General features: G+C 46.7%; 1 protein-coding gene across 1 annotated transcript in view; it reads left to right on the forward strand.

Annotated features, from left to right (window-relative positions):
* LOC119389420 (sodium-dependent dopamine transporter) overlaps positions 1-19,330 on the forward strand; it is a 125,067-nt gene that overhangs the window by 100,189 nt on the left and 5,548 nt on the right. The window contains exons 4-11 of the mRNA XM_037656661.2: positions 4,716-4,854; positions 9,590-9,724; positions 10,824-10,927; positions 12,966-13,090; positions 13,877-13,989; positions 15,809-15,937; positions 16,313-16,412; positions 18,818-18,918. Of these exons, the coding sequence (XP_037512589.1) occupies positions 4,716-4,854; positions 9,590-9,724; positions 10,824-10,927; positions 12,966-13,090; positions 13,877-13,989; positions 15,809-15,937; positions 16,313-16,412; positions 18,818-18,918 (946 nt within the window). The remainder of the gene's footprint in view (positions 1-4,715; positions 4,855-9,589; positions 9,725-10,823; positions 10,928-12,965; positions 13,091-13,876; positions 13,990-15,808; positions 15,938-16,312; positions 16,413-18,817; positions 18,919-19,330) is intronic.

The raw sequence follows: 19,330 nt of genomic DNA on the forward strand, positions 1-19,330 counted from the left end.
GAAAGAATAGGCAGAGAGAGAAAAAGAGATAGAAAGAGACAGACACAAAAAAGACAGAAAAATCAAATATCAAGACAGAAAGAGAAAGAACGAGCCGAAGCAGAAGAGAGAAGAAGCAAGAAGAAGAAGAATTCCGAAAGACAAGTAGAGTGAGAACAATGATGGAGAGGAGGGAGGAGAGATAGAAAGCAGAAAAAAAGAGGGAAAATAAGGACGAAAGCGGGAACATAGAAAGCAATGAAGGAAAATTAAGAGAAAGCGGGAAGGGAAAAGGTTAAAGAGAAGCTGAAGCGCTTAAAAAAATAGAGACTTTGGAGTGGGTAATCACAGCTTGACCCATGCTGAAATCGAAAAACTATGTGAGAGGTCTCAAAAGTGGACGCAAATAGCATTTTTCTGGCAAAAAAAAAAAAAATCCAGCTGCTCCAGCCGCAGGGCTTCTCGAGATGCTAAGCGAACGCGGTGACGTCATCTTCGGTATGTCGCGTCATCTGTTGCAGATGACGCGACATACCGGAGTAGCACTGTTGAAGCGCGGCCTCCGCGACGCGGTGCGGCGACGGCACAGACGGAGCTAGTCACGGAGGCCACGGTATGAGATACGAGAGACGCTTGTTCGCATTGCGCTCGGCTCTTTGTCGTTATGGCAGATATTGTAATCAGTGGTGTGCGAATAGTGATTTTCTGAGCCGAATCGAATGCGAATCGAATGCGAATCGAATAGCGATGACATCGAATCGAATACGAATACGAATCGAATACTATTCGATTAGTTTTTCATTAGTAAGGTATTTTCAAAACAACGCTCTGCGAAGCAGCTCAAGATTTCCACATTTTATTCACAACGAATACTCACTAGCTTTAACAAAGGAAAATTACAAATACTTCTAACTGACAAAAAAACAACAAAATTATGTAAACTGAGGCATGCTTGTATAGAGCAGCAACTAGAGCCTTAGAAATATTTTGTAACTGCAGGTTGAAATTAGCAGTGACTACAGTATTCACTGTGACACTTAAATGAAACCGATATATAAATATTAAACAACATTCAAGAGTCAACATCATCGTGAATGTCATGATGAAGATAGTGGATCGATTACTCTGTCGCTTCGGCGACACTGGAGCATTAAGCAAGTCATCCCGTGATCAATATAGCGTCGATAGTTCCGTGAAACCTTCAGCTATATGCATCTTGGTAACTCGATGATGAAATCAAGGCGCGTTGCCGCTTTCTGTTCAAACGTTTCGTTCCTTTGATGTTTTTTCATCGGGGCTTATTATTCGAAAAATATTCGGTATCTCTTAATATAACCATTCCATTGGACTACCGAATCGAATAGAACGCTATTCTTTTCATTATTCGAAATTTTCGAATATTCGCACACCCATGATTGTAATTCATCTGCAGAACTTACCGCGTATCTATACTACTTGAGCCTCCGGAACAGCGCTCTCGCAGTTAGTTCGGATCAATCAGTGGCAGGAACCTACCATCGGAGTGCATCGCGGCTCCGCCAAAGGAGCCGAAGATGACGTGTATAGTTCAGTCAGTTCGTTTCCACGCCCACACTTTTGCCGCGCTCGCGTGGGCGGAGCAAGACAAAGCTTTTCTTTCGCGTATTCTAAAGCTCCTGCTGCAACAACCGCGGAAAAAAAAAAATACGACATCGTCGACAATAATGTCGGTCCTTCTTAACCACGAAGTCTTACGGAATTCTAAAACCGCTTCAGCTTCCCTTTAAGCTATACTTGGTGCTGTGATCGCCAAGCGATTCCCTATCGAACCTGATCGATACCTAGCCAATACTCGTTATTTACGATATGATCAGGGGAACACCTCGTGCATCGGCGTGTAAATGCACGAGTGCCTAGCCAAGCCAGGACCAGCCGAGTGCCGATCAGCTCTGTTCTGCCCCAGCCTTGCGCTACTCAGGGCAAGCTGTGCGAATTCTTTATTTCCTTTTTTAATTAGGTGTTTGAGAAACTCAAATTTTAGGCGGAAGGTGATGTAGTGGTTGATGTGTTAAGTACTTCTTGCTTTTCATGCCTTAAGAAGTGTTTTCAAGATCTTGCCTGGAACTTAACCAACTCTGTGGCTAACAGAGGGAGAGGGCGAACGCCTAGTGCCTTACTCTTACACGCCAGGGTATTGTCGCAAAGAGAAGAAACAAAAAGGAGCAGGGTTTTGCGTGCTGAGGGACGCCGTAGCTACGGAGTCCGTGCTAATTTTGACCACCTGGATTTTTTTACGTGCCCCTAAATCGCAGCACAGTGCTCTAGAGGGAAAACCGTAATTTGTGATCTTTAGAAAAGGTTACGACATGTTCAGTACGAGATATAAACGCGGCACTGGATGCACGTGGTTCTCGCGCGTTGTCGTCACATTGTGTGGCTGCAATATTATCAAATCTTCGAAGCTGCGCCGGCACTGACGCAAGAGCGGCCCGTTTCCCGACACGCCGCTGAGGTATATGGCGGCGTTTCATCGTATAAGCGACCAGATCGCTTCTTCTTTCTTTATTCCTTTCGCCGCTTCTTCTCTGGCGTCATGAAACCTCCCTCCCATCGTTCCATCACCCGTGTGGTATAAGCGAGCGGCCGTCTTCGTACTTCGCCGCTCAGCAATGCTTAACTTCGCGGGGAATGATAGATGGATGCGATGTGGCTGCTGTCACCAAAGTGCCCTCGGCACTTCTCTCGCCGCAGGTGCCCGCAACGTCCTTCGTTTCTTCGTCTATACCCCAGCACGTTTGTGCTGCCGCTGTTTGCCACCTTTACATTCACAGCGCTCCTCGAGTGCAACCCCCCGATTTCTTTATATTTCTTAGGATGTTTTATGCGCTTAAGTATATACGTAACGTCTTCCTCCGACAGCTTGGGTAACTAGGTATGTGACACATTGGTTACAAATAATACTATTTAGATACGAATACTTCCTACCAGCGACAATAAAACAGGTGCACACAGGAAGATTGGTAGGTATTCTAATCGACTTCCAGCTTTAACTATTTATATACGCATCGTACGTCTCTCTTCATACACTTCTCGTCAACGTCCGTTCACCGAGACTAGCGTCATATACCGCACACAGGAAGATTGGTAGGTATTCTAATCGACTTCCAGCTTTAACTATTTATATACGCATCGTACGTCTCTCTTCATACACTTCTCGTCAACGTCCGTTCACCGAGACTAGCGTCATATACCGCTTTTATCGTTGTGTCGTAGACGCCTGATACAGGCCGCGATCCCTCGCTCGCTTCATCCGCTACGGTTGCTGTAGACTCAAACTTCGCGTGAACCAGTGTTGTTCTTCTCTTTCTTCTTACTTCGTTGTTTCCCGTATCTCTTATAATCACCAGTGGCGGAAAAGAAGTCTCGATATCGCCTTGATTGCTCCTTGTATACCACTCACACTGTATGTGCTCTCTCCTTTGTGGATTGGGATACTGCTGCAAGTCACTGTTGACTGTTCACTTGAAGGGACACTAAAGAGAAAAAACGATTTTTTCGTATTAGTAGATTACTCTTTTACAATTCTAAAATGACCACGTTTGCCTCGAGAATACGATTGGTAAGCGAGAAAACGCGAAAAAAAGAAATGCGGGTGACGACGCCGCCTTGAAATTCTCGCACCAAACGCCATGACGTCATAGATTTTGACGGCGTCAACTAGGTTCTGCGTAGTTCCGTGCCGGTGAAAATTACGTACATTGTCCTATGAGGGGGCCATAGACTTAACGCACCAAGTTTCAGGAAGTTTCGTCCAGCAAATGCCGCCAAAATATCAAAAACACACATTGAAACCCGTGAGGTCATGTGTGGACATTTCTGCTCGAAATTTTAATATAAAACTGTCGCCTCGATTTTCTCCCCTATTCATACACCTATGATGGTGAAATTAACAACATTAGAGTTCTCAGAGTACTATTTATCTATGTAAACCTAGTTGTTGTTTCGCTTTAGTGTCCTTTTAAAGCAATACTTATTAGTATAAAACGCTGAAGTTGGTGCTAGATCTGTCGTATGTTTTTTGTGTGTTTTTTTGCCTGTGTGTATTGCGCGCTGTTGTTTTATTGAAGAAGTACATCTCACCAGTTAGCCTACAACTAGATTCTGCTTGTAGCATATCAGAGTTCGCTTGTAGGGTTATGCATGTGGTAATTTTTCTGGCAGAGTCGTCGTACAACAACTGAATGGCACGAAAAACGAGACCGAATATCGACTGCCTTCCGAATAGCTTTTATATAATGAAAAAATATTTTCGCAATTATAAAAACGATGTTAACATTTTAGCTAGGAAACAATTATGTTATACACAACCAAATGAATTCAACAGACGTACAGTTATGACGTAAATTATAAATGAATTAAAGTCGACGAAAAATCCCCTACAGAAAGGGTGATCTTTCGTCCACTTTAATTCATTTAAAATTTACGTCATAATTGCTACACCACAGTTAAAGAAAACAATTAATATCCCCTATGCTTTCCTTGGCCTAACTGTACGTCTGTTGAATTCATTTGGTTGTGTCGACAAAGAAACGAACCCCTGGATAAAAAAAAATCTTCTTTCGTCAGTTCTATTTCACGCAATACATTTACTTATAAAAGCGCCAACGTAATGTCTTGAGTACTAAATCAGGTGTGTATCACTGATCCTCTCAAATAACTGAGCAGTTATCCGAAAGCCCTGTTCACCGTGCGTGCAGACGTCACCTGCTGCAGCTTCAGTACAGTTCGGGCATTGATGACCTCGGTTCCATCAAGTGGGACATGGCGCTGTGCTTGCTCGCCGTCTACCTCATCTGCTACTTCAGTCTATGGAAAGGAATTTCAACCTCCGGAAAGGTAACTCTTCTCTCACCTTTTAACGCAGTCCATACTGACTGTCTCTTCTTAACATACCCTATGGAGGTGCTATGACCCCCTGTAAAGTCGTTTTCGCATGGCGCGCGCGCGTCGTAGTTCAGCTTAGTCGCCGCCGAGCAGAGTTGGCGCTGTGCTACCGAGGTGACGCCAGTGGCGCCGCCAGGCGGGAATGAGGTTACGCGGGGTCACGAGGAGGAGAGCTCACTATCTTTTGGAGCTTGGCGCAGCCGCAGACGGTCTACTGTTTCCACTTGTGCCGGGCGCGGCTCATATTCGGGATCTCACAACTCAACGGATAAACTGACTCGTGTAGTCACGATATGGAACCACATCAAACAAATGAGGTTTTAGGGAAAAGAAAGTAAATAGGAAAGGAAACAAATTGGAGACAACTCATGCCGACCTGTAGCTGTTGCTATGCTACTCGTGTTCCAAAACATCACATGTGACTTTAGCAATGCTCACGGAACGTCACGATATTTTTCCATGCATGTTTTTCGAGTCTCCCTTGACGTTTCGTAGGTGTAAATGCCACTGGGTGGTTCAGTACGAAGGCAGCACCTTGCGATGGATTAACACCCGCGTGGATTAAACAACCTTGCGGTGTGGGTAGGTTTAGTTGAAATTAACAGGAAAGAGTGGTATTGGGCATGTGATGGATCATGAGAACGCGAACAGTTGAAACAGGTAAGTAAATCGTTGGCTGAAAGTTTCAGGAGAGAGCCAATGCCAGTACGAGGATGTGAAGGACCACAGGTAGATGTCCTCCTCGCGCCTCGTTAACATTGAGCCTTTATCTTGGCTGTTCTCAGGGTCTGCACTCAATCTCGAAAAGAGTCCTGCGACGTTGTGGAATTAAAGGTCTCTGTCTGTTGAACAAGCTTCATGGTCACGAATGCAATGCCTCATTATTGTGTGCCTGTCACTTTGGGTGCGTTGGATAAGCTTATATTGTTATGTGCTTCGCTATTCTTACTTCTTCGTAAAAACACAAAGACAACGCAGAAAGGAAAGAACACATCCAAGCGTGTGTGTAGAATGAAATATATTCCTCACTACTGTAAAATAAATCACGGTGAACACATGTTTGCCGTGATTTCGTTATGAGTATTCAAGAATCAAAACTTGGAGGCAATGTAGGACGTGATTTCGTTATGAGTATTCAAGAATCAAAACTTGGAGGCAAAGTCGTACGTAATGCCTAGTTGAGCACGGTGTCGAGCGCCGCCGTGGCGAGGGTGGCGACCTCCGGCGTGGTCGATACGTCGGTCTGGCTGCCGGGAGGCGCCGGTGCAGGTGGTGGTGCACTTCCGGTTAAAAGCTAATTGGTTGCAGCCGCCGGAAGTGCGGCTCACAGAGTCGGCTGACGGCGCGGCAGCGAAAGAGGAAAAAGAGTCAGGCGGCCAAATCCAATATGGCCACGGCAGCCGAGTGGCTTTTCGTGTCGCCGGGACCTCCAGCACGCCCTTCACCCCGTTGCGCCCGGCCTGTAAAGATACGCAAAAAGAAAGGACAGAATAAATCATCCGCATGAAAAAAAAATTGCCCGTAAGCACAGAGGCTGCGAGGGAAGGGCCGTAGGAAGTCGCTGACCACCGCGTAGAGGAGAGGAAATAAAATAGAAGAGGCTAAGTGAAGGGTGGATGAAAATATGAAAGCGGAGATGACCATTACCTCTACGCCGCCGCTTAGCGTCAACGCTCTCTGCCCTCAGCGTGGAAAAGGGTGGCGATACGCTTGGCGAACCTTTACGGCCATCGCAATCCCTTAGGCGACACTGAAGCGATCAGAAGGGCTGCGCCTTTTGTGTTCGACAAAACCGACCGAATGCATCTTTTCTTTTCACTCTGGCACACGCCCTCAAGCAGCATCTTCTCCCGGGCGCCACTTAATGTGGCAACCTCTTCCATCCACTGTGACCGAGTTACATTATCCGCCGTTTCGCCTGGATGGCTCGAGCGACTCTTCCTGCTCCGGGAACCTGTTGCTTCGCCGCAGTGCAATAGTGCTTTGCGGCAAAGGTCTTGTTTCGGTAGTGCCTTCCGTTTCTTTCGCTCTCCTTTTCTTGCAGTTGCGCGTAAAAAATTGACAGGAACGCTTGCAGTATACTAAATTTATTTTCATTTTCAAAGAGCGGGGTCCGAGCTACTGGAGCTGGAAATGGGCACTTTGGAGAGAGACATTCATTGGTGTTTAAGCGCCCTATGGCGCCCTAAACACTTCTGAAAAGATGCGTATTAACTTGCAACTTTCTTATATAAATAAGCAGAGCGTCTGAATAAACTTCCTAAGGCCAGTAATTGTAATTGGGCGGTGTTTCACTTTATACAGCTATTTGGTGACTGCGTAAACTTTTCTGTCAAGTTATAACTGCCTTTAAAGGTGCTTTTAACCTCCATTTTTCTTCTTTCGTGCGACTGTGGGAATGGAATTTTGGCTTAAATCTGCGGGATTTCTCAGGAATACTGATGCTTTGGTCGCATATCCTCATCCTCTTTGTACCTTCGTCCGCGTCGGCACGCTTTTTACAGTTATGAACAACTCTACTTTCGGCCCCCCAGCCTGTATCGTACAAACGATTAACTATGAACGAAATGTGAATGGTTGGAACCAAAGCGCATTGAATTGCTCCTTGAGCTCAGGGACTACTGCAGAGAAAATAGGATGCTTACTTCAGGCGATATAAATGAAACACAGCGTTCGTCTCAAGGGCGCGGTTAGTGAAACCGCGAACGGCTGTTAGAGAGTGGCAGAACTGACATTTGGGCAAGTTGGATTCTGTTGGACATATTGAGTGGATTCAGCGCGATACAACGAGGACAGAGGTGTTTGTGTCCTTTCTTCACTTCTGCCCTCGTTGTGTCGCGCTGAATCCACTCAATGTGTTAGAGACGTGGCTTAACGGGCCCGTCACTGGTTGGGTAGATTTTTCGGACTGCACAGAACGTAGGGAGAAAAAGCCTTCGACGTGATGTTTGTGAGGTCGGCGATGAGCAAACTTCGCGTCGGTTCTGACTACTCAAAACTCCAGGCAAAGTGCTGTGCAGCAAGTCCGAAAATAAACGAAGCATGGAAGGAAAAAAAAAAGAAAGATCCGACAGAAATTTCAGCCGTCAGCTGCTGTTTGAAGTCGGCTACGCGATTTGTGATGACTGCCGCACTGACTGACCTCTGCAGTATAAATGAGAGAACTTTTACTACGTGGACGGTATCGACAATGGGCTTTCGCTTCTGTCAGCCTTTTTCTCCCCTTTCCCAGTAGAGGGTAGCCAACCGGCCTTAGTTCTGGTTGATGTAATTGCATTTCGCTTATCCTTTCCCTCTCCTTCCTCTCCTATCCTGCCCCTCCTCTTTACTGAATGAAGGAAACCACAGAGTCACTGGAGCCTGCTAGATTTTTGTTAAGGTTCCGTTCTTGCTTTCGTAATTGAATACTAAGCGAAAACAATATTTTTTGCCCTTCGCCACACCTCCGTTTAGTGGGTGCCGCTTCTTTTGCCACTTAACACATATGCATGCCCTACTTATTAGATGCGTGTTGTGATGTCTATGACGTGTATACTGTTGACTGTTTTGTTGCTCATATGTGCGGATTCATCCCCATGATGATCAGAGGATTATTAGAGACATTAGGGCATCTTCCTTTACGTTACGATGGTGTTGCTTCACCTATTCATCTAAGAGGGAGGGTGCAAAGTCAGCCCCACACATTGACATAATAGGGGGGGGGGGGGCGCTGCGACTCATGGGGGGGGGGGGCAATGTCAGCGCCATACATTGACATAATTGGGAGGGGGGCGCTGCGACGAATTTTCACCCCCCCCCCCCCTTAAGGGGAACCCTGCGCACGCCTATGTTTCCAGTCATACGAAATGCATCGTAGAGCGTATCGAGACGTCATATACTGCACAAGCCAGTCGTTTTCCATGATGTCTACGTTAAAGTCACCGACTAGTACGAAGGGGTTGTTCTTGTACTTTGTTTCATAATCGCGCATTGCTAGATCGATGTACGCGCTCTCGCCTCCGGAGTAGCAGCTTGTTGTCGGCGTTGCCGCTTTGCCGCTGCTTCCCAAGCTCTCGGCTACGGGGTAGCTTGTTATCTGCGTGGGCGTTGCCTTTCGCGGGCGAGAGCGCGTTCACATGGCAGAAAGAGAATGTGTGGTCTGGAACGCGCTTATGCACCCTCTCGTGTATTGTCACTGCAGCGTGCAGTGTGCTGTCATATGCTTTGATTGAATATTTCTATTCTATAACATCCCTTATTCTAAAGTTCCATAACATTTTACAAAACCACTCAATTATTGGCCAACCCCCAAAGTGGGTCTGAGCCACAGATATATGCGGTGCTGTGCCGTGACGGACACATGGACAGACGCCGGACAATCCTCGGCCTTAAGGTGCTTCGCCCCTAAAACTAAACACATATGCACAGTCCAGCGCTGTGCAGCATTTTCTGGTCTGTAGCTAAAAAATTGATTGCGTCGCTAATTAATTCAACAACTATCCAGTTAGACTATAGGGTTCGTTCTGCCTCGAAGGGACGCAGTTGGTGGTGGGTTCACTTTATTACGTCCACCTGTCGTACGGAAAGTAATGTTCACGGGAATGCGTCGCACGCAGGAAACAAGTGTGATCTTACAGTGCGCTGTAGTAGCCGCGCCTACCGAATGTCCTCGATGGGCCGTTCTGCGAAGCTTGGTTGTGCCTTGCAGGTGGTGTGGTTCACGGCGTTGTTCCCGTACTGCGTTCTCTTCATCCTGCTTATCCGCGGCACCACGTTGCCCGGGGCAGCCCAGGGAATCGCTTACTACCTCACGCCAGACTTCAGCGTACTCGCCAACCCGAGGGTGAGAGAGACACTCAGTATTTGCTATGCGATTGGACTCCGACATAGGGAGCGCGCTGCTTCAATCAATCAATCAATCAATCAATCAATCAATCAATCAATCAATCAATCAATCAATCAATCAATCAATCAATCAATCAATCAATCAATCAATCAATCAATCAATCAATCAATCAATCAATCAATCAATCAAATAGTGTAGGACATGGGAAGAAAAAAGCTCTAGTAAGCCCGATTAGGCTTCTCAGCCTATATATTACAGTTCTGCAGCATGCCGTGGTGTCATATCCTGTGCTCATAAGCATAAGCAAATCGATGAGCTTCCGCACGGAGCACTGTCATATCGCTAGAGCTCCATGCAGCCAGAGTGCTACATTCGATGAAATTTTCTCATGCGGAGAGGAGTATCCGATCACAACAGTTATTCCTGGCAGTGTTATATACACGCAAACGTTGAAAAAAAAAAGGACAGACATGACAGAGTGCCGACGTTCTCATAACATATTTTGTTTTGTGATTGAGGGCAGCTCCCTTTGTTTTCACCTGCCTCTGCATGCGTTGTAATGTTACGGTAGCCCTTATGGTATTGGGAATAATGATGAGAAATCGTTGAACAGAGGATGTCGCTGGAGCCAACGTTTCAACAAGGGGACCTGCCTTCGTCAATTGTCACGTTGACAAAGACAGGTCCACTTGTCGAAACGTTGGCTTCAGCGACATCCCCTGTTTAATGATTCCTCGTCGCTCGAAGCTTCCATCTTCCCCCGAACGTCTTTCTTTCCGAATAATGTATCACCAACTATGCCGCGAGAAAACATTATTGACGCGTATAACAAACCGTATGGTGCGATAAAAAGTCAGATTTTATTCTTGCGGTAGTCAGCGGACTGGTTCACGTGCATTATGAATACTGCTGCTGCTGGTGATGTTCATTCGGAATGCCTGCTGCTGCTTATTGTTTTTACACAGGGAGCTGCAACATTATGTTGGTATGTTGAATAACAGAGTTCACACCTTGTTTTGCCGTTAGTTAACAGTATTACAACTGCGAGGTTACTCGCTAGCATTGTTTGCATGGCATACACGTAACTTCCTCCCAGGTTTGGGTGGATGCGGCCACTCAGGTATTCTTCTCCCTGGGTCCCGGCTTCGGCGTCCTGCTGGCATTTTCCAGCTACAACGAATTCCACAACAACGTCTACAGGTTGGTGATGCGTGCTACGGGTATGCGTGCCGCAGTCCAGGCATTCGGGCAAAGCTCGAAGGACTTGCAAACCAGTTTTGTAGCGTTAGCTACACTTGCCTAGCCGGCGCCGATTTCGTGTGGATCCTCATGAGCCGTGCTGCGCATGCGCGAGGATCAGTGATGTCACACAGCTGGCTCACCGGAGCCGGCATCTCACGCGCTCTCCGCCACCGCCGCGCGCGACTCGCCGCTGCTGGTCTGCGCGTTCGGGAGGAGTAGCGTAGTAGCCATGACAGACACACTGGCGCCGGCGCGCGCGCAGCTATTCGCCTTCGCTGTGCAGTCGCCGTCTGACACTGCGTTGGAGCCGCTTGATAGCGCATCTTACTGGCGTTTGCAGGTTGGTAACGCCATGGAGAGGAGAGGGCAAATGCTGCTCAACGGCGCAGAAGAGCCGAGAAGCTTATCTTATCGGATCCCGGTGATGCGTGTACGGGTATGCGTGCCGCAGTCCCGCATTCGGGCAATGCTCGAGGACTTGCAAACCACAGTTTTTTTTTCGTCTTTAATTCCACTCACGAAGAATACATTGAACAAACATTCCATTGTACAAAATAGTTCAGTACCAACAGTACAAAACAGTGGCATTCGAAGTAAAACGTACTCATTATACCGTAATTAATTCACTTGTTGGCTTGTAGAACTGTACACAGGTGAAACTTCACGGCAGTATACCAAGAACGCAACGAGGAGCTTTCTGCTGAGTGTCACATGCTTAAATCGGCTTCTTGAGGCTTCGAGCTGTGTGTAGCATATATGTGATGCATCGGATATTACAGGGTAATTCCTTTTTACCTTGTAATGCCACACTTGTAATTACCGCACTTGTACCAACAGAGCAAATTTTCTGACGAATAAAAAAGAATCGAACACCTTAGGACTGGGCGCTTTCAAGTAACAAAGGAAATCTCAATGAAGATGCGTTTCATGCCACGGTCCAAATAATTTCGGTAATGTGAGGGGGCGTCCGTCCAAACTTGCTAGTTTCTTCTTTAATTTTTCTTTTTCACCTGCGTACTTTACGCACTCCAAAAGAATATGCCCAACATTCTCATCTTCGTGACCACAGTAGCATTCCGGTAACATCTTCCTGAAAGACTTCTTAGTGGACACCGGACTAGATAAGCGCTTGTGATGAACAGCTATGTGTTGCTATATACGGAATGATGTGATAGTGCATGTACTGTGGGCCGAACTAGAAGTGTGTGCGAGTGGACGCTTTATTGCAATGGGAACTTCTGCAAGCTAACTGTACATTACCATGCTATATTAACTTGTTTCAGTGTACTGTACATTTTCTTTTAGTTGCTCAATTTTTATTTTGGGTAGCCCTTCTTTTCCTTTTTTCGCTGCAGGACTTATAGTCAATGGAGTAGCCGAGGTAATATAAATCTAGACCTCTCCACAGCAAGCCAGTTAAAACAAAACAGTACAGAAAGCTTAATGATGTCATAGAAAAGAGAGAGAGAGAGAACAGCGTTCTTACGATATGCAGAGAATTACGCAAGCGTATGAGATAGCCGCCTACACGCTGCTATGCCTAGAAAGCTTGAGAATTTGGGCGCCAAGGTGCTTGGGGACCCAAGAAGCTTGCCAGCCAACAGGGCGCATGCGCAGAACCCAAGCCACTCTTGGGCTCTTGCGCTCGCGTTGGCCCAAGACGCAAAAGTCAAGAACTAGCGTGGGTCCCGAATGCGTCTTTGGTCGCCAACGAGACGACGCAGATGCAGCGCGGGACACGGCGCAGTATGGCCCGCATCTCGCATAATTTTTTTTTTCACCTCGTGTGGCGCCTCGTGCGCTTGACCCAACGCCGCCTGCGTTTGACCCAATTCTCAAACTGTGCTGCTGCTTCGAACGCAACAGCAGCCTACCCAACGCAGCTTGGGGACACAGTGTCTTGGGTCCTACTGTCTGTTTTGACACACGCACGCACCCCTCTACATTCAGCTTGACCTACCTGCTACTTCATGCTGCTCTGTTCAACCCACAGCAGGGACGCGTTGCTGACGAGTGCGGTGAACAGTGCCACCAGCTTCTTGGCGGGCTTCGTTATCTTCAGCGTGCTGGGCTACATGGCTCACCGCGCAGACATACCCATCGAGAAGGTGGCCACCGAAGGCAAGCTTTCTCATTTCGTCCCACTGTCTTGGTGCATACCTTACCACATCGCCTTCATAATGCGAAGACACTCATCAGCGCGAAGCGAATCACGTGCTTTTGCAACAGTCTCGATCGATCACTTTCGGGGATCAATCACACTCGCGAGATTTCACGTATAACTTGCACCGGACGCGTTGGCGTCTGAGGACCACCCATGGATGCGGTTCCTGGCAATCGCTGCATGTGCGAAAACAGCGTGCTACGGATGCCGTAGCCATCCCCGAAAGCTATCGACCGACTGTGTTGCGTCATGGCGCGAATGTTGACGACATTCACCGCCGTTCGTGCGCTTCACGACTGGAAGAGCCACGCCATATGAAATACGTTGCAGATGTATATTACTGATCATGAACGATAGATACCTCTCGGTGTCGTCCCTCAAAATACAGCTTTCAAACACATACTGTCACAATGGCAAAACTTCAAACCATGTACTTAAATCGCCTTAATGTATCATCTACTATGTTGAATGCTTTGATGTATGAACTCTGACCTGGAGCACGCAATGATTTCGAGAAGGTCAGCGCGTAGCCAGACAAAACGACAGAAGTGGCGTCGACGAACGTAATTTGCCTTTGCATTTCTTCTTTGTCTCAGCTGCTCCTTGCAATATTTATCATCGATGGCTAACAGATTTCTAATCTTGTTGAACTACTGGTTCAACTTCCGGAAAGTCACGCATCGAGCGATTGAGTCACGGCTACGGCAGTATTAACTGCATTCCTTCTACACCGGCAATTACAGGCCCCGGCCTAGTGTTCATTGTGTATCCGGAGGCGATCGCCGCCATGCCTGGCTCCACCTTCTGGGCAATCATCTTCTTCCTCATGCTTCTCACACTAGGACTGGACAGCTCGGTGAGCTAGAACACGCGGCCCCGTGGGGACAATATGTGAGGCAATGCGTTGTGAGTGTTGTCGTATGCCCGTGCTGTGAAAATCAATACCGAAACATATCTAAGTGTTTACATGGTCTTTATTACCAGCGATAAATGTGCCGGTGGTGGTATTTCAAGTATATTATGCTAACGGTTAAGTCGAGTGTCACCCGCATGCCACAATCCCAGCTCTCTGGAAGTGTCAAATTTATATAACTTTACACGCGTAAATAAATAAATAAATAAATAAATAAAATCTGGTAGATCCCACGCACTGTGGGAGTCGATGTAATGCGAAGCAGCCAGCAAGGAGCTGCATACATCGCCTTGTTTGTCTTTGAGGCAAATCAAGTCATTCATGTAATCGCATGTAGTTCAGTGTCGCATGTATGTCATGCATGCATGCATGTACAATCTGGCATATACCATGCTACCGAACCGTACATTCTAGTATATACAATGCATGACCTGTCATTTATGTTCGTCACGCACTCATACCATGTCATAGCAAAATTGGTATATATCCACTTAATAAAACGGCCGGAAGCGCACTAAGACATTGTCATGTAAATCATGCCGTACATATCATGCATGCCATTATTTTCATATTACCACCTGTCATTTATGTTCGCCTACAGTCACGTCGCGCGATACCAATTTTGGTGTATATCAAGCTAGTGAACCGGTCGCGAGCGCACCATGAGCGTGTCATGTAAATCATGCCGTACATGTAATGCATGTCATTATTTTCATGTTACCACCTGTCATTTATGTTGCTCATATACAGTCACGTCACGCAATACCAAATTTGGTACACATAAAGCTAGCGAAACGATCGCGAGCGCACCCATCATGTGGCATGTAAGTCATGCCAGGCATGACAGGCATGTCGTGAATTTCATGTTACCGCCTGTCTTTTATGTTCGTTGTACAGAAATGTCTCGTCATACCAATTTCGTTATATATCCATTTAATTAAACGGCCGCAAGCACCCCGAGACCATGTCTAGTAAATCATGCCATACATGACATGCATGTCATGATTTGCATGTTAGGACCTGTCAGTTATGTTCGTCATACACTCTTGTCACGCCATGCCAATCGTATCATATATAAAGTTAACAAAGCGGCCCCAAAGCACTCAAACGGTGTCGTGTAAATCATTCGGTTCATGACATGCATGTTATGATTTTCATGTGATGACCTGTCATTTATATTCGGCGTACAATAAATGTTACGCCTTATCAATTTTGGTATACATCCCATTAACGAAACGGACAGGAGAGCACAAATTCGTAGGCGGCTAGATAGATAGATAGATAGATAGATAGATAGACAGACAGACAGACAGACAGACAGACAGACAGACAGACAGACAGACAGACAGACAGACAGACAGACAGACAGACAGACAGATAGATAGATAGATAGATAGATAGATAGATAGATAGATAGATAGATAGATAGATAGATAGATAGATAGATAGATAGATAGATAGATAGATAGATAGATAGATAGATAGATAGATAGATTCCTTTTCTTCTCAGTCGATGTATTAATCCTCCTCCACCCCCTCCGAAAGCTTTCTGCACCTAACGTGGTTTCGCATTGCTTCCGTGAACGGCCTTCTTTGACCAAGCGACGATGTCATGCGATGACGTCATCATGTGACGTCATGATGACATCATCACGTCATGATTCTTACATCACTCATGTTGACGCCAACGCCGACGGTCAATTTTGGTCTTTGATGAGGCATCTAAGGCTTTCGCTTTAATATCGCTCCTGTCTTGATGCAGTTCGGGGGCTCCGAGGCGATTATCACTGGCTTCAGCGACGAGTATCCCTTCGTGAAGAGGAACAGGGAGCTGTTCGTGGCCGGACTCTTCACGCTTTACTACATCATCGGACTCGCCAGCTGCACGCAGGTACGATTGATGCGTAAGCTTTATAGAAATTCCTCGAGAAGCGAAGAGGATTTCGTGCCTCTCCTACTAACATGCATGCGTGATTATCTGAAACATCGGACAGGCGAATACGGCTCAGCGGTACCCACATTTTTTTCTTGCGTTGCAGTATTTGCCCGGAGATGAAAAGAGTATTGATAAATAAATGAATTGATTAATAAAATAATTAGTAGATGACCTGCAGTTCATTATCTATAGATTGCGTTGTTCAGAACAGTCTCTAATACTCCTGGCACACCAATCATTGATTGATTGATTGATTGATTGATTGATTGATTGATTGATTGATTGATTGATTGATTGATTGATTGATTGATTGATTTTCTACTCTCCCAGGGTGGCGTGTACGTGGTGAACATGCTGGACCGCTACGCCGCCAGTTACTCCATCCTGATCGCCGTCTTCTTCGAGGCCGTGGCGGTCTCTTGGATCTACGGTGAGACGACGACTACTCCGACTCGAGACACGTTACGCGAGCACGACGTCACAAATAGGGGCCACTAGGAAGCTTAGCATCCACGGTGACCGCACCATTTCGTTCGCGGTTTCTTTCGTAGCCACTGGATGCTATGAGTGTACACTGCACAGACTGCTGGTGTCAGTTCCGTCTGTGGGTCAGGGCACCAGATAAACGCTGTCAGATAGACATTTTCCTGGCGAAAGCATGTTGAACTAAACCTCGTCCTTGTCTTTTTCTTTCTAGTTGGTACTTGCTCAGCAGTAGACACTGCGAGCAGCGGCGGCTCGAATACATAAAGATCAGGGGCGTAGCCGAGGGGGCGCAGGCTTCAGCGCCCTTCTTCCGAAAATTTTCAATTTTGCGTGTATATATATACACGCTCACATGCAAACGCACGCACGAACATAGATAAGGTATGGTTGAACCTCCTCCCCCTTCCCGCCGATAAAGCTTTCTGGCTGCTCTCCTGAAAAGATGGCGTGAAATATTTTCATTGCTACACAATTATCAATTATCATTGATAATAGATCATAAATGATTATCAATCATTGATTGTTAATTTGCTTTTCAGAACCATTCCGCCACTTTTCTGGATTCCGCATAACTCGTTTGCAATGTTCTTCGTCCATGTACTTCGGGTTGTCGACTAATTCGCCATCGCACTGCCTATAGCTAGCATCCTGCTTAGCTCAACTGGTATAGCGATCGCCCGGAATGGCGTTGGTTCCGGGTTCGATCCCCGGACCAGGGCAGTTTTTTCTTCAACCAAGAGGCCTTCCTTGTCGGTTTCGTGCTGCGAACGGGTGGTTATCAATTATCGCTTTCATAACGCCTCAAGTGATGTCCTATACAGCCGCTCATCGACATTGCCTCTCCAGTGTGTCCAGTTCAGCGTTTTTTCGCCCTTCCCTATCGCACAATGCTTGTTTCATCACTTTCAGTGTCTCCGTGCAGCTCAGTTCCTTGGGGCCGGGCTACGCTTTTGAGTACGCGCTTTGATTGCATAGATAACGAATATAAGTGGCCTCAAGAAGCGGGAGCCCCTTTCAGGCCTCGGTGAATTTCGCTGTTGCCACTGATACTGTGAAGATACAGAATAAATAAATACTTCATTACAGAGGTGACAAACCAACGGGCGCCCATAGAGCTGATAAAAGTGTTACGGAAATCGTAGGCGTTCGCAGTGTCTCTCGATGATAAGAAAGCGAGCTTAAATGCCGGCAGTAGTTTATGGGAATGACGGTAGCGTGATAACAGTATCATGAAAAAAAAAAGTAAAACTGTAGCAACGAAATGATGACCGGTGAAGGAGGTCGAGCACAACACAAGCACTAATTTTGTGCGCTGCTTTCTTCATCTCTCCCTGCATGCGATCTCGGATATTTACGAATAATGTGATACCAACTAGCCCACTTGTTTATCCTGTTATGGCTGTGTTAGTCGGTCACAATGGAACACAGATCATGCTTGACACAGCGCATCGTTTATCGATGCATTTACCCTTGCTAATTGCCTATATATTATGTTTAATTCAAGTTTCACTAATGTAATTCAAATTGCATGTCAACAAACCTATGCACAACCCGCTGCGGTGGTCTAGTGGTTATGGGGCTCAGTCCCGAAAGTCGCGGGTCGAATCCCGGCTGGCCGACCGGTTCGAACAAAAAGGTTCGAACAGATGTCCAATGTGCCGCACTTGATCGGCTGACTTGACCGACCGCGCCGACCGACCAAATAAATAAATAAATAAATTGTGAAGAACCGCGATTGATTCCGAATCTCAGAATTTTCATTCGCTGCAGACTAGGGAGCTGACTGCGTTCGCGCAATGTCGTCCAAAACAACATTGTCGATAAATTTATTGCGCTTACGTGATGAATAACACGAATGATCTGCATGAAGGCGTGCTGGAGATATGCAAAAGAAACGTTTCACGTGATTCACAACAAACTTATCTCGCCTTCTGTCTGTCCCTACCGTCCGTCGTGTTCTTTAGCGCTGTTTTTGTGCCCAGTACACGTAACCGGACCTCTCGGAATTCATTCACGCAGCGTCGCACTAGGAGGCCACCAAGCGGGCAGATGACTACGGAATAGCGGAACAAACACGAGTTTTTGCGCCGCAAAACATGTGGTGTCACGAGCGCTGTGTGGTGTGTGCCTTCTCGTGTCCGTGTGCCCTTTCGCACTACGTCAAAGCCGTTCAAATGATTCACCAACAAGCCCACGAGTGCAACCCTCGTCGACGAGTGCGTGGCTCGCGCTCAGTCACATCCTCTTCCCTTCTCTTTAATTGTCTGTTGGTTTCATTGGTTGGGTCTCACAAAGAAACGAGCCCCCCGAACCACCGTTCCCCTTCTGTCGCACTTCCCTTCTCCTCAGGCATCCGAAGGTTCTCGGACGACATCAAGGAGATGCTGGGCTTCCCCGTCGGCTCATGGTGGAAGTTTTGCTGGGCCGTCGTGGCACCTTTCTTTATACTGGTGAGTATAAAGACGTCCAATGTTTTCTCGCCCTACACTATGCGTGTCAGTATAAAACATTATTACCGCCAATGTACTGACGGCTTGGCTAGGTAGGTTAACCCAGTAAACCACCACACCAATTTATGCGTGAGGAAGACTTCCGTTATTTCCTTTGGATACGCATACATGTTGCAGGACGAGCCTCTGAAAAGAAACCATTGTGCAGACATGTCTGCTCGAGATAATGCGCTTCCGTGACGGCGTCAGCATGGCCCTGCAGGCCAGTGCGACATCTTGCGCTGTCGTGATCTTTTCGCAGGATCTTCGTTAAGAGTCGTCTTATCTTCGTTATCTGTACGTAATGCTGGACCCTGCAAAAAATGCGAGCTTTGTCATGTTGCAGAACAAAAGTACACGTTTTGTGTTTTTC

This window comes from Rhipicephalus sanguineus, chromosome 4, assembly GCF_013339695.2.
Source record: "Rhipicephalus sanguineus isolate Rsan-2018 chromosome 4, BIME_Rsan_1.4, whole genome shotgun sequence".
Classification (NCBI taxonomy): domain Eukaryota; kingdom Metazoa; phylum Arthropoda; class Arachnida; order Ixodida; family Ixodidae; genus Rhipicephalus; species Rhipicephalus sanguineus.